At 36.6% G+C, this 16,019-nt stretch overlaps 1 protein-coding gene across 1 annotated transcript in view; it reads left to right on the top strand.

Annotated features, from left to right (window-relative positions):
• The window catches only part of LOC149087384 (glycine receptor subunit alpha-2-like), a 54,975-nt gene that overhangs the window by 19,026 nt on the left and 19,930 nt on the right, over window positions 1-16,019 (top strand). The window contains exons 2-4 of the mRNA XM_089231843.1: window positions 10,343-10,437; window positions 13,017-13,084; window positions 13,197-13,420. Of these exons, the coding sequence (XP_089087969.1) occupies window positions 10,343-10,437; window positions 13,017-13,084; window positions 13,197-13,420 (387 nt within the window). The remainder of the gene's footprint in view (window positions 1-10,342; window positions 10,438-13,016; window positions 13,085-13,196; window positions 13,421-16,019) is intronic.

Raw genomic sequence — 16,019 nt, 5'->3', positions numbered from 1 at the left:
AAGGGGCTGATGAAACGTCTATTTCATCAGAATCTTATGCAAGTAAAGATTGTTTCATAGGTTTAAGAAACGATTCGGATAGTGCAATGTAAAAAGCACTGGCGATCAAGCCTCTGTCGACTTTGCCAAGACTTTGTAGAAAATTATTGAAGAGAAATGTTATGCATCTTACCAGGTGTTTAACGCATCTTACCAGGTGTGACGAAACTACACTATTTTGGAAGAAAATGCCGCAAAGAAGTTAAGCAAGAGGAAAAAAGCGAGCTCCTGGTTTTAATTCAAGTAGAGATAGATTCATTATGTTGTTTTGCGCAAATGCGTATGAGTACATGATAAAGCCCACCATCATTTTCAAATCCGCGAGCGTTGAAGGGAAGGATAAGCCGAAGCTACCAGTATTTTGGACGAACAATAAAATGGCTTGGACTATGAAAATACATTTTCCTGGATTGGTTTAAACGGTTTTTCGTTTCGGAAGTCAAGAGGTACCTTGAGAGTGAATACATGCTATTCTCAAAGTTCTTTTGATATTGGGTTGACCGAGGAGGAGTTAATGCAGCTAACTGGTCCTGAAACTGAAGTGGTACCAGATGAAGAAGATCGACATAAAGAAGTAGTTCACCACAAGTAACATAGCGAAAGGGATTCGCAAGCTGGAATCAGCAATATATTATTTTCATAACATAAACCCCTCTATTTTACGTTCTTCACATGTAGAAAAATTAGTAGAGGAAGCCTTGTCAACATACTCCAACATACTTAATGATATGAAGAAGACACGGCAAACAGAAAAATCACAACATTCTTTCAGAAAACATCGCCAACAATCACTGCATTTTACATTCCCTACCTACATTCTACCTCTGCGTCACCCTACTCTTTCTCATGATATTCTATAAACGAGATATACAATAAAATACCTATGGTTTCTGTTATTCGCGGATTCCCGTATTCGCGGTCACTCCCGGAACGTAACCCCCGCGAATACGGGGGGGGGGGCCAACTGTAATATAAAAAAATTACCCAAGGTTGTTTTTAAGCAGCCACCTTGCCATTGACTGATCAATATCTTCACATAAATGGAGAAACCAAGACGAAGAGAGCTCAGTTCTTGGTACTTCGTATCAACTAGCGACGACACATGCAGTTTACAAGAAAACTTATTTTGATGTAAAAAAAGTTTTGTTTTCGTTTGTTACATAAAAAAACAGTTGAATCAAATTTTCATCGTTGAATGTTGCTGCACGAAATAAAATCACAAAATCCTGGGCCTGAACCTCTCTTCAACCTCTTCAGCATCCGAAACGTTCGTAAAGGCTTCAGCTATTGATTCGTGGCTGGAGTAAAACAACTTCACCAATGTCAACATCATAATGCAAAACGTTTTGCAAGTGCCAGTAACAGGAAATTTCATAAATCAGCTGTTAATCGTAGCGCACTGCATTGTATAGGACTATGATTTGTTTATTTTTGAGCAGTGCTCTCTATTGACAAGACCTTTAACTAATATTTTTGCACCAAAAAAAATTCTTTCGTGTGATAATACGTTTTTCGCGAATCGCATTCAAATACACTAATTCCGTCAATTTTTATGAATCTTTAAACTATTCATGAATTTAAGGGACACCCCGTAGTTTATTAACTTATGGTTCACCCTGTGTGATTTCATAACATTAGATTTTACCGTAATATGTAGTGAAATTTTCCTTTGTTATCAATGCGGATGAAATTTTTTGAAGAGTCGAACAAAAAAAAAGGGAGATTCTTCTCTCTTTCAGCATCTTTTCATTAAAAATATCCTAACCGGTGAACGTTTTTCGTTGAAATAGTAGTGAAAATTGTATTTAGAAGTAAAGATTCATATATTTTTATAATCTTCGCACACGCACACCCTTGGGATTCAAATACCTCATTGAGACCTGCCGGCATAGTTACTACCATTATAACTTTCAATCCAACGTGACATATCCAATCCAACGGCACCCTGAAGTGCTCTCCTGGAATCACTGGTTTAAAGCTCTATAGATAAACGCTTACGAAAGTAGCCAAAGTAAAGATTTCCACTCATCATAAATTTCTTCTTAAGTGAGATACACCTTGCATAATAGAAAAGTTAGCGACTAGCTACCAGTTTCGAAAATATGTATTTTGGAGTCCACACAGGGGAGCTGTTGAGTAAGCCGTATAAACACGATGATGGGAATTCCAGTACAAGTTACAGAACGAACTAACTTCAGCCGGCGATTCATGGTTAAGATAAAACAACTTTACCAATACCACTTTATCCACCGATGACAACATCGCAATGGAAACCTCGTGTAAGGACCAGCAACAAGAAAATTCAGAAAAACGCTGCAGAAAAAGTAATAAATATTAGAGGTACAACCTGGTATATATATATCCAATAATCGCGGAAAAGCATAGTATAATGTCATAGTATAACAACAAAATGGCCATTTGAAGTTTGGAATTTTAAAAGAGGCGCTGTGGCTGTGAGGAAAAAACAAGAAGCAACAACTAGCTCCTCAGGGGATGGCCCGAAGGCATAAAGCCCTGTATAATTGAAGAAGAAGAACTAGCGCCACCTGGAACAATCAAGTCCTAGAACAACGACAACCCAGTTCCATTACGTTGGCGTTAGCGACTTATCGTCGGGAAAAAGGCGCAAACTTGGCGTGTCCCTTATACCAAAGCTGTTCCCCCACATTTTATAGAACTCTGATTTGCGTATTACCAGTTATTTGCTTTCTCGCAACGTTCTCTGTCAACAAAAATGTGAACTAAATTTTTTTTAATACTGTACTGAGAAAAATTCTTCCTCGTGAAAATAACTTTTTCGAAAACCGAATTGGAATTTTTCAATTAATTCAATTTTTATGAATTTTCCTAATATTCACGAAATTGTGAGATACCCTGTATTTGCAGCATTAAACACATCTTTGATAACATGGAGTCCGTTGGCGCATCCGTTAAGACGCCACTGTTCATTACATCAGACGCTATGTGGTCGTGCTGGGCTCTCATCGTGAGGATCTGGGTTCTAACCACGTTGACGACACAGTAATGGTTGGCTGAAGCTGGATTTCTGCGGTTTTCCAATTCGATGGCGCAAATGTGAGTCCCCCCCACGGTCTCCCATCGAAAAAAGTATCTCCACAGAAAACAGGCAGATCTATAACATGATACTTACATGACATGAAAATTCAAGCATCAAAATATGGGAGACAGGTGGTAGCATCAGCAAGAACAAGAAAAACAAGCACAATTCTAACAACTTAAATACGTTATTCTTACACATACACCCAGAAAACACATTCCGGCATGCACCAATTCGTTAGAAACTCCATAGAGGAATGTGTACGAGATGTTTGTACGGTTAAGTTGTGTTTTTGGTGTTGTACATATCATCAAGTCCTTGTGAATCTGTATACGACCACACAACTCTAAATGCTACAGTTTAAGTTAATTTCTCGCGGGCTCTCTCCATAGCAAATTCTAACTTGACCCGCAATGTCTCAAAGGTCGAACACTCCTGATTTACGAAATGAATGTACGGTGAAATATGGCAGAAGTAGGTAGTAGTAATGAATGTACACACCCTTGTCCTGCCTCTAAAGCCGGGTTTTCCTAGGAGTAGAACTTTTGTGCCGTGGGCAGCGTGAAAATGCCGAAAACCTGAAATTCAGGGTTTTTTTTTTTACCAATCAGCGTTTTCACGCTGCGTGCGTGATAGCTCTCACCCACCTCGGTGGGCATTTTGCCCGTTGTGGACTTGTATCCGACGAGTTTGGCCAAGAATATTAGAAGAACATGAGAAAGGCGACAAAATTTGTATAACCCTCAATAAATCCACCTTTGCCCAGACAGCTAGGGCTAGGTCAGCGTGTGACTAAGAAAGTGATGCATGGAGTTTGTAAGCACGCGAGTGAGCAAAAGAGTGACTTAGAGAATGAGCAAGCATGTGAATGACCAAAAGGAATGACCTACAGAGCGAGGTCAGTGAGTGATCTAAAGCGTGTGCAAACTTGTGAATGACCAAAGCAGTGACCTAGAGTGCGTACTAACATGTGAATGGCCAAAAGACTGTTCTAGAGCGTGTGCAAGCTTGTGTCTTGAGTGGCCAAAACCTAGAGTGCGTGCAAGCATATGAATGACAAGAAAAATGACCTAGAGCATGTGTAAAGGTGTTTATGATCAAAAGAGTGACCCAGCAAAGAACCATGTCAGAAACCCGCTCCTAGGAAAACCTGGTTTAAGAGTATTCAGATATCTTTCGTAAACCAGACTTCGCCATCCCACTCAGTACATATCTGACAGGGCGAGACGGAAATAAATCTTGAATCGAGAGCCAGAGGGGCCAGGTTCGAGGGGTGGTGCCAACCCTCCTAATGTCCGTCAAATTATAGGTAATTTTTTAAGAGAGTTATTTGTCACTGATTTTTTAAAAAAACATAAATTTTGGAGAGAAATAAAAGTGTTCTTTAATATTATATTTTCAGATAAAACACTGCTCCATACCACCATTTCTTGTCCAAGCATCTAATGTAAAGGTCAAACCCATTTAACCACGGATTTTGACCATTTCTTTGGAAACAAACGGGGCGGTGGGCGGGCGGCAAGCTGAGTTCGGTCGTTGTAATGGATTGAATAACATTTATACTGATCGTTTACTGGATAAAAAAATAACATACCGGAAATAGAGAAATATTTGGGACCTATTGCACCGTTCGTTATAACGCGACTGTAAAATAACAAACACTAAGAGCACGTTGTTATCGAGATTAAATCGAATGAGTAATATATATGTTTGAACTTACTATATGAAAGTAAACATTCTCGGAAAAAGTCGTGATATATATTACAGCTATCGGGGATATGGCATAATACATACTATGCTACCGAGTAAAGTACTTTAGACAAATTTATTATTCACTCGATGTCAAATATAAATTTCAAGAGCTCTTAGTGTCATTTTTAATGCACGAAAATATATCGTGGAATGAAAATAAATAGTTTATATCAAGATGAATTACTGAGATTGGAGTTTCGCGTGAGATCTGATAGTGTTTTTGAAATAAATTATTTAAATTATTTATTAAACTCTCGCGTAGTTTTCTCTCATTAAATATTCTCTTCATTGTTTCCGAGACTTCTAAGAATCGTGATCGTAATTGGTTCTAAAAAAATCCCATGAGCACAAAATAATACTCACAAAAAGAGAAACTTCCCCTTTTTCCTACTTTTGAGAAACAATGTTTGGAAAAATATGAGAAATTCTGGATTGAGAATAGAATAGTTCCCATTAGTAGAGAGAGAGATACACATGGTAATGAGTGCAACTTATTTCGTATATTTTCCTCGCGCTATGCATCAGTTAATGGAGTTTCCGTTTTATTCCTATTTTGTTGAAAGCGAAATAAAGAAGATTTCTGTTAGAAAGTTGCGTTTGTTAGTTTGCATCAGTTCGTGATATGAAGTGAGTGCATTTCCACCGGTCCTCTGATCATTTCTCGTATGCATTTTTTACCGTTCAGCAATTTATTTCTGCTGTTTATGTACAATTTTACCGGCCTGATAATTATTACTCATATTTATGAATTTTTGTAAGTCCGTTAATTATATTTGTGCAATTTATGTATTTTATTTGCCAATGCGTAAATTATTTCTGCTATTTAAACTTTTTTTTGACGGTCCTTGAGCCTTTTCCACCTATTTACGCATAACGTTTTTGCCAATCTTCCAATTTCTCCTCCTATTTACGCATTTTTTCGCCGGTCCGCAAATTATTTCTCCTGGTTATGTCTTATTTTACTGGTCAGAAAATTATTTCTCTAATATTTATGTATTTTTTGCCGATCCTCAAACTTTTCCCATTTCTGCTGATCCGAGGAATTTTTTAACTATTTTTACTGGTCCGCAGTCTTAAGAAGGATTTAAGAGATCTCATACCTTTCAGCATGGTCAAGAAACCTCAGAAACGATGTTCTATTATGACTGTCATTGAAAATTTTATTCAACCATTGATTTAATTCAAAGTTTTTACACATATTTTGCACATTTGCTATGCTTTGTCAATACAATGTTTTACATATCTCTGACAATTACTTTATTTATTTCGCAAATTTTCAAACCATTATACTTAAAAAAAATGTATTATTAATGCCTCGTGCATGATAAAATAGCACTACAGTAGAGTCTCGATAATCCGTGGTGGATGGGACCAAGGCTACCTCGGATTATCGAACAACTCGAATTATCCGAAAAACAGTGAAAAAAATGCTTTAAATGTTGGTTCCACTTCAAAAACAAGGCAAAAAATCAGTACTCTGGCACACTTTACAGTATATTTAATTCTTGAATAAGATATAGTATAGATGTCGCACGATGTGTTTAAAAAAAAATGAAGAATGCGAAAAGGGTGCGAAGACGAAAGAGTGATTGAGAGAGAAAAGTTGGGGATGGGATTGACGGTGAACGACACCGAAAGCTTTCGACTGTTTTTCCAATGATTTCATGTAAGAAATTTTTGCGGATATTGCCATTGTCCACCATTAGGAAGAAAACGGTCAATTTTGCTCCTCTTTCTCATCGGCTAAGAACCGTTTCGTCCTTTCCCGATTCATCCTATAGTCAAACTAGACCCGTTTCAACCGATCTCTTCTTGCCCTTCCCCTATGTCGATAGATTATGACAAGAGTCCGGATTATATGCAAATGCATTTGCATATTTTGTCCTTTTTTAGCATTAATGCATATAAATGCATAAAATCAAAGAATGTTCAGTATATAAGTGCATATTTTTGAAGGTTTATTTAAGAGAGCTCACTCAATTTTTTTTTTTATAATTTTTCAAATAAATATTATTCATAATATTTTCATAACATCGATTTTTTTCCCCGCAGGTGAAATTTTGTGAATTAAATACATATTTATAAAGTATTTTACGAATATTGATTGTTTTATTGTAAGGCTATTTCTAGAGATATGTCAAAGTGTTAATTTTTTTTTTCAGAAATAGTGTTGAAATTCTTTTGTTACTCGTATTTTCGTTATTGAGCTGCTACAACAAACTGAAAATTAAAAAATGCTGAATTAAAAAATATGTAAAAGTTATTTGCATATGCGATATATCTATATATATGAGAAGATATTTTTTTGTAAATGAATACATATGCACGAAGAAATAGAAAAAATGCATTTTAAAAATACGTCTGCTTTTTTTTTGCATGTTAATTTTTTTAATGCATGTTTTCTCATTTTTGTACACAGGGGAACCCGGGGTAGAACGGGGTACCAAGCTGAAAATATGGTTTAAAAATACAAAAGGGTTAATCAAGGCAAATTTTTCTATGGATACATTATAATTTAATAATCGCAAAAATGCAATGATATTGTAAGAAAACACAAAAGAACAATATTTTTTTTTTTTGAAAAATAGAAAGTTGTGTCATTTGCCCCGTTCTGCCCCATGCCCGGGGCAGAACGGGGTGGTAAGGACAAGTAATTATAAAAATATATAAAACTGGTGGAAATGCAGGAAAATTAGTTTTAACTGACTATAAAGGTTTAACTACAGTTTTCATTGATTGTGTCCGTTTCTTAAGCCTATTCACAAAATGCACACACCACGACAGCCTCATCATCTTCACTGTCTATTCCCGCACAGGAATTGTGTGCCCGTTTTTTGCACATGGAACAAGTGACTCAACCTTCAACTGACTTTGAGTGAAATTCACCGTAATATAAAAAACATTCACAGTCAGAACAATCCTCAGAATCACTCTCGTTAGTTTTCGGTTTTTTCCATTATTTTTTCCTATCTTTAGGCAATTTCCTTTGTTTTTTCAATTCTCACACACAATTTTATTCTCTTTCTTAAATAGTTTTATCCTTGCTCTTTCTTGTTTGGCAGTTTTTTTTTCCTCTTTTTCCTTAATAGCGGCTTCTAAAACCCTTGTCTGCATGTTAAGAGACAGCGATCTTCCCCCCACCCTTCCGATTCGTCCTTTCTTTGACTTTTGGAATAAGCATTAGAATTTCAGGTGAAACATGAAATGAAGAGACCCTGTTGTCAGTTGTTATCCAACAGCAGCCAGGAGTGGCACAACTAGCCTCATTAAATCGGACCTTTTTCGCTGGCGTGTCATCATTAGAGTTGGCTGAAACCTCGCCAGCTTTATCATCCAACCTTATAGGCATATCTTTTTTAACTGGTGGGCTAGACGAAGGCAATTCCAATTGTTCAGCTCCAGATATGATCACCTTTTCACTTGAAGGCCTACCAAATCCGATGTCAGTTGTGTCTGCTGGGAGAAAATTGGTGTCGGTGAATATGGATTGGTCAGTTGTCAATAGTCCTGTAGCTTGAAAACCATTAATAGCAGTTTTCATTGTTGCGCTTTGGATAAAAGCTGATCCGAAGAGCATTGAAATTTGAAAGAGAGTTGCGACTTCCCCTGTGTTGCTTCGCAGCAATATTTGAAGCGCATCTCTGTAATGAAGACTTGAAGGCTTCATAAAAGAAACATCAAGTGGCTGAAGTCTGTGAGAGCAATGTGCTGGTAGACATAGCAACACTGGGGAACAGACATAGCAACAGAGTGTGAGCATTTGACCACCATGTGGTGGAAGACAGGTTGAAGTTTGGTGGAATGGGTTCTTCCCCATTCCGCCTCAAGAAGGTAAGGTCACTCGTGAAAGATACGTAAACAAACGTTTAACTACACGAAACTAAAGACAATTAAACGTCCTTCAAGTATGTACTAACTACATTTATAATGTAATCAAGTATGTATATCTTACCTTGGTTACAAAATCATCAGAAGTTACAATACAGGAGCAATAAATCACACAACGGAAACCTCACGTACCAACGCTCAAGAAAACCAAACTGACATGGCTGCCGTAGTTGCGCAGTAACATGTTGGTCTAGATCTATTTATTGCCACTCACTGGTAGCACACCCTTGCTACCGAAAAACGTGGAACTTCATTCCGCCCCGGTACCCCGTTCTGCCCCGGGTTCCCCTATTTCAGAATTTTTGACTTTTCAGGATTTCCAGTGCATATTTTGAGGTTTTCAGTGCATATTTTGAGATTTTCAGTGCATATTTTGAGATTTTCAGTGCATATTTGAGGTTTTCAGTGCATATTTCAATTAATTAATTGTTGATAAATTTATATTCAATGACATTGATGTCATGCAATTTTATCATGCACGCAATGTGCAAAGTGTTTATAATAACTTTTTTCCCTGAGTGTTTGAAAATTTGCAAAAAAATAAGCATTTTGGAGAAAAATAAAACATTGTAAATATAGACATAGCGTGGCATACATAATGAAAAATATGTACATCAAATATATATATATATATATATATATATATTAAATAACATTTTTGATCGTTTTTCTACTGGAGCATAGCATAGCTTTTGTGGCTGTTTGACCATCTTAAAATCTATGGAGCCACTTAAGTAAAATGTGTTTGGTTGGCTATTTTGAAATTTGGCATATCGTTTTCAGGTGTATATTGCTAAAAAATACACCGTAAAAAATGTCAAAAAATCGTAAGTTATCTCATTTCATTCTTGCAAGAAACAGAAATTCGACTTCGGAAAGAAATTTAGCGCACACTCAATCAACACAAGAATCAACGTAAAATACAATTATCATGAAAAAATCCTGAATCATTACCCGTTTCGACAAACTTTGAGTGCAGCCTTAAGAAAGGCAAATTTTTGCAAGAAATAAATGCTGATTAATGTACCGTACTTTCCTGCGTATAGTCCGTGGATTGCACGTTAGAAACAACATAATTCCTAAGTACGGATTATACACCATTGCGTCTCTCTCTCTCACTACAGCTTTTTTTGTAGTGAAAATGTTTCAATAGAAATAAATATTAAAAAAAACTAATTTGTAAAAAATATTTATTGAAAGCGTATAAATGCGAGTAAAAAAATCAACAATCAATCATTTGATATCTTGAAATTTGTTATTGTTCAAAGAGGTTTTATGTTTGTATGTTGAAAATAAATTGTTTTTGTGAAATCAGAAATAATTTTTTTAATCTTGTTGCGGGGTCCTACAAAATCGCCTTAGGGCCGCATGCGGCCAGCGGGACAGCTTATGGCCACCCCTGAACTAGTATATCGAAATTGAAGAGTTTATTGTATGCATAAATGTATAATTGAACAAGGTTTATACTAAGACGGCAATAGGCCCGTCCTGCTGGTTTTTTTTATATTTTAGATCATGTTGAAAGATCTTTTCTTTATTCCTAAAAGAAAATTTAGTTCGAAACTAAATATTTTTCAATGAAATTTTTCTTAATATGATTTCCAGGTCAAGGAGTAAGAATAGAATTGCTCATGATTTGGATATACTTGACGAGATTCTTAAAAATTATGACCGGAGGGCTCTTCCGACTAGTTCAGAAGGTGAGATGAGCAAAACTGAACGGAATAATTTTCAAAGTACTTAAAACATTTTATTTTTATTGAAGGATATTCAAGAATTTTATAGTGCAAGGCAGACTTGTAATAAGTACTAAGTACTCGCTTTATATTGTTACATTGATAGAGATTTTCAAGAGCTGACAGGTTTTCCAAGAGCTCTCGAGGGAATGAATGATCTTGGAGATTTCACAATTACGAAAGTATTTTAAAAATCAATGTCCATTGAATTGTAAATTAAATAAGGGATTCTCTCTTCCCTGAAGTGAAGTAAGTGCTAGTTAGAAATTGTGCTGTCTTTGGTGCCGTCACGAGCTTCGCGCGGAGGGTTTCTTCTACGGAAGGTGCTGGCTATAGCCCAGGGTGGAAAATTTGAGGAATTTTAGCAAATTTAATTATGAAAGAAGAATTTCATAAGATTTTGCTTTTGAACTTCATCCAAGCGTTTTATAGCCTTCAAAAAATAAATTACCCTTAATAAATCAATATCACTGACGATCATTTCGACACAATAGCTCTCACCCACCTCGGTGGGCATTTTGCCCGTTGTGGACTTGTATCCGACGAGTTTGGCCAAGAATATTAGAAGAACATTAGAAAGGCGACAAAATTTGTATAACCCTCAATAAATCCACCTTTGCCCAGACAGCTAGGGCTAGGTCAGCGTGTGACTAAGAAAGTGATGCATGGAGTTTGTAAGCACGCGAGTGAGCAAAAGAGTGACTTAGAGAATGAGCAAGCATGTGAATGACCAAAAGGAATGACCTACAGAGCGAGGTCAAGCGTGTGCAAACTTGTGAATGACCAAAGCAATGACCTAGAGTGCGTACTAACACGTGAATGACCAAAAGACTGTTCTAGAGCGTGTGCAAGCTTGTGTCTTGAGTAGCCAAAACCTAGAGTGCGTGCAAGCATATGAATGACAAGAAAAATCACCTAGAGCATGTGTAAAGGTGTTTATGATCAAAAGAGTGACCCAGCAAAGAACCATGTCAGTGAGCAATCAAAGGAATGACGTGCAAGCATGTAAGTGACCAAAACAATATTCAAGCCTGTGAATAACTAAAACAGTGACATAAAGAGTGTGTGAGCATGGAAGGGACCAAAAGAGTGACTCAGAAACACAAATGAACTTGCAGGAGTGGAGAGAGGTCAACGAGTTATAGCATAGGGTGGCGAATTCGAGGAAAGGGTAGTCAAGAAAATTAGACTAAAATGGGAGAAGGGCGACAAAATTTGTGCAGACCGTAGGCGGCAAAACCATAAATGCTCATCTGGTCATCGTAGAAAATAATTAATTGTACAGACAGATATTATTTTCTTATCCCCACACTCATCAAGAAAAGTGACTCTGGATATTGATGCCGAGTTAAACAAGGGAAAGAAAAATTCGTTTCCACTTAGCGAGCGCATCACGCCACTGTGTGTCTTACAAAAGGAAAAAAATTGTGTGTCTGTGATACATTGGTAGGTATGTCTGCACGGTTTGTGAGAGGACTGGCGTTCGATTCCAGTGGAGATTACCAACTGAACTTTCCAAAATACATCTCGGCATAAATATCCAGAAAATATGTTTTCTTGAAGAACCGAGGTAGTTTGTTGCAAGAAAAAGAAAATCATATTTTGCAACTCTTAAGTAGTATAAATATTTTGCGTCCAACTGCCCCTTCGGGGTTTTGTTCTACCTGCACTAAAATTATTTTTTTTATTGCTTCGATATAATTGTCTTTCGCGTATTACTTATGCTAAACTTTTCCATTAAAATGGTCTTTTCTCAAAACTGTGTTTTTTGTAAGATAAAGAACATTATTAAACACTACTTGTTCACATGTCGTGAAACTTTGTGTGTCTCTAAGGTTTTTTCTTGCTTTAATGAGAATATTTCTCATTAAAGGGATTTAAAAAAATGTATGATACATTTGGTGGGGTAATTTTGTGATTTTTAAAATTAAAAAAAAGAGCTATAACTAAAAAGTTAACTAAAATCCAAAAAACTCTCGTTAAATTGTACAAAAATATCCGCAGAATTTTAAAAAAAAATTGAGGGCCTAAAGAGAATATATAATTTTTTTTTTATCTTAAACGCAGGGGAATTATTTTCCCGTAGGAAAGCAGGGGAGGCCGAAATCGTACACCAACCCCCCACCCCCTCCCTCGCTTTTATTATTATTGTCTCTGCTCTCCGAGCATGAGATGCCATCCTAATGTAATGCGCACATAAAATCACGCATATTATAAAGTGCAAAAGGTCAGATTCGCCTATCCCACATTTTTCGCGATTTTTTACCACCGTTATCGCCTCATTTTCATTGAACCTTACATTGAGTAAAACGTGAAGCGTATAATCTCTTTTTAACGACTAGCATCCACCCTATAGTATACACGTCGCCCTCTGTTTACCTCTATAATAAATTAACTTTAATCGATAAACCAACTGACTCACCTGCGTCAGGAAAGAGCTGGGACCTAATAAAGTTTATCCGAGATAAAGGTTAGAATTTAATCCAGAAATTAGAATAGTTTTGTGAGAAATGAACTTCATAACATATATTTATGTATTTTAGGTGTTCCGACTATCGTTTCCTGTGGAATATTCATCCGTAGCTTCGGGTCGATCAACCCTTCGACTATGGTACATCATTCGATCCACTTAAATCTCTTTTTTTCTTGGTTATAACATGATTCGTTGTGATCGGTATGATCAGTATGAGCGAACATTTTGAAAAGTGTTGTTCAAATTATAGGATTACGAAGTGGATCTTTACTTGAGGCAGACGTGGTTCGACGTCCGTTTGAAGCAACCGACGATATCGAAACCTTTGGACCTCAACGATCCGAAGCTCGTTCAAAGGATCTGGAAACCGGAGGTTTTCTTCGCGAACGCCAAGCACGCTGAATTCCAATACGTCACGGTGCCGAACGTTCTCGTCAGAATCATGTCATCTGGAGAGATCCTGTACATGTTGAGGTTTGAAAACATTTTTTCAGTAAAATTCGTCTCTTTAATAAAAAAAAAAAAGTCATGCATGATCACATAAAATCACCAGCATAAAATAAAATTACATACACTGTCATTCACTTTCTATTTATAATTTGGAAGTTAAATGACAACACTGGACCAGCACCTCCTAGAGATAGAAAGTCTCTGCACTATTTGCCATAAACGTCATTCAGACTGCCTACCAAGTTTTCCACATTTTGAAACACAGCATCCTATTTCGTTTCTTCTTATTTTGGCGTAGAATCTTTCTGATTGGCTCACAAATACCGCGTAGTGATTGGATGTGGGGCATAGAAATCGCAAATTCTGAGCCCGATCATTTCTTTTCCTCACAGCGATGATACTAGGGAATTTTTTTCCCCCTGAATATTCTGAGGGAAAATTTACTACTTACTGACGTCACAAGCAGACTGCGGAGACCTTCTATCTCTAGGAGGTGCTGACTGGACACATAACTGTTCCATATATATATAGCGTGCAGAGAAAAAAGGGCGTATGACATTTTACTGGCGAACTGTTTATCCTAGAGGCATACCTCCAATTAGAAAAAGTATCCAAATATCGTGTGGCACTCAAATATGTCATTCTTTTTTCAAGGGGTTGTATAGTTATTATAAAATAGACAAATTAAATTTTTATACAGTAACCGTGTGCCCCAAAACTCAATTAGAAAGTTAGTGCCTTGTCACTCCTGATGCCAACAAAACAACTTCCATGTTTCTAAGTGCAATATTCACTGAGATATTCGAATTCGGGGGAAAGTTGGTAAAAAAAACAGGTCTAAATGCTGAAAAACGTTTTAACCGCCATTTAGAGATGGTTTTTTCCTCCAAATTTACTCCGTTTTTCGAATTCGAATATCTCGGTGACTATTGCATTTAGAAACGTGGAAATTTTTTTTGTTTTTCATCAGGAGAGACATGGCAACAACTTTCTAATTGGGATTTAGGGGTACATGGGGGACTGTGTAAAAAGTAATTTCTTAATTTTCATAATTATACAACCCCTTGAAACCATGAATGGCATGTCTGACATATCTACACGTTATTTTGCAACTTCTCTAGTTAGAGCTATACCTTTAAGATCAATGCGGTTCGCCAGAAAAGCGTGCGTGTGCGGTATATTTAAAGTTACCAAATTCAAATTCCAGAGCTCGAAATGAGGACGCACGGACGTTCTTCTTCGGTAACGTAATTTACCTGTGCTAGCAACAGATGACGCCACTATATCAACAAAGGCCAATAATAGCTTCCCCAGTATTGCGATGTCTATTTGTTCTGTCTAAAACAGTATCAGAGTTCCCGTTTCCTGCAAATTTTGACGAAGATTGCGCGAAACATGTTAATATATATATGAAAAAAAAAACATGCACAGACACCCATAGATGGATGAGTATCTACAGTGAAAATTTTTCCCCCAGAAGGAAGAAATTCTCGAAAATCTGAAAATGAGTAAGAAAGGGAGAAATGACGCAAAAGCATGGGGACGCTCAAAATGATACCAAAAATTGCACATATCCGTTAACCGTACGCACATTTGATGAGAAATTTAGCACTTTCCCGCATGTATCGATTCGCTAGAAGTCCTGAAAACTTTTAGAAGGATTAATAAAGCGGTTAGAGAAGAATGATTCTCTTTTGAGTGGAAACGACTTGCCAGTGCTTTTCTATAATACTGGTTGTTCCACATACTTGTAAATAATTTAAAAATTGAAGGAATTGGTTATTTGAATGCGGTTTGAGGAAAAGGTATTCTAATCAATAAGGGTTATTTTATTTTTTTTGCGAACAAAAAAGAAATTAGTTCAAATTCTTGTTGAAAGAGAGCGCTTCATGCCAGTCAACGTGATTAATTGGGCTAGAACCTTTCTTCAATCTCATCTGTATCGAAAACGTTCGTAAAGCTTCAGCCGGGGATCGTGGGTGACGTAAAACAACTTCACCAATAGTGTTTTTATTATCCACCAATATAAACATCACAATGGAAACCTCACATAAGCACCAGTAAACGGAATATTCAGAAATAAACTGTTAATCGTATACCCTGAATTTTGTAGGACTCTGATTTGCATATTATCAGTGATATCACGTCACTGATATGCTTTTGTGCAGTGCCCTCTATCGACAAAAATGTTAAAGTAATTTCCTTTTTTCTCCACCAAAACAAAAATCCCCCTTCGTGAGAATAACTTTTTTCTAAACCGCATTCAAATATACAAATTCCTTAAACTCTGTGGTGTTTGGTCGGAACATGATATCTTCAAGAGATGTCTTTTTGATCTAAAAGTAAGTCTTGCTAATTACAGCTAATTACAAGCAAGATAAATACACAAATACATGCCGTACGGCTAAACAACGTGCTATGATGAATGTATGCATGTCATATATGTATGCATTTCAACACGCTATGTGTGATATTTTCATTTGTATTTGTGCATACGCTTTATTTTCGATTTTTAAGTGACAATGAAAATGCTTGTATTCTCAAAACTGTGAGAATATAATCTAATTCAAAGATGCGTAAATTTTCTTGTTTCTTCAAAAATATTCCAGAGTCGGACATTGAT

The sequence above is a fragment of the Pholcus phalangioides genome, unplaced genomic scaffold (assembly GCF_987345545.1).
Source record: "Pholcus phalangioides strain wild (caught in Gottingen) unplaced genomic scaffold, Ppha-v1.0 ptg000004l_1, whole genome shotgun sequence".
Classification (NCBI taxonomy): domain Eukaryota; kingdom Metazoa; phylum Arthropoda; class Arachnida; order Araneae; family Pholcidae; genus Pholcus; species Pholcus phalangioides.
This window is presented reverse-complemented; position numbering and strand designations above follow the sequence as displayed.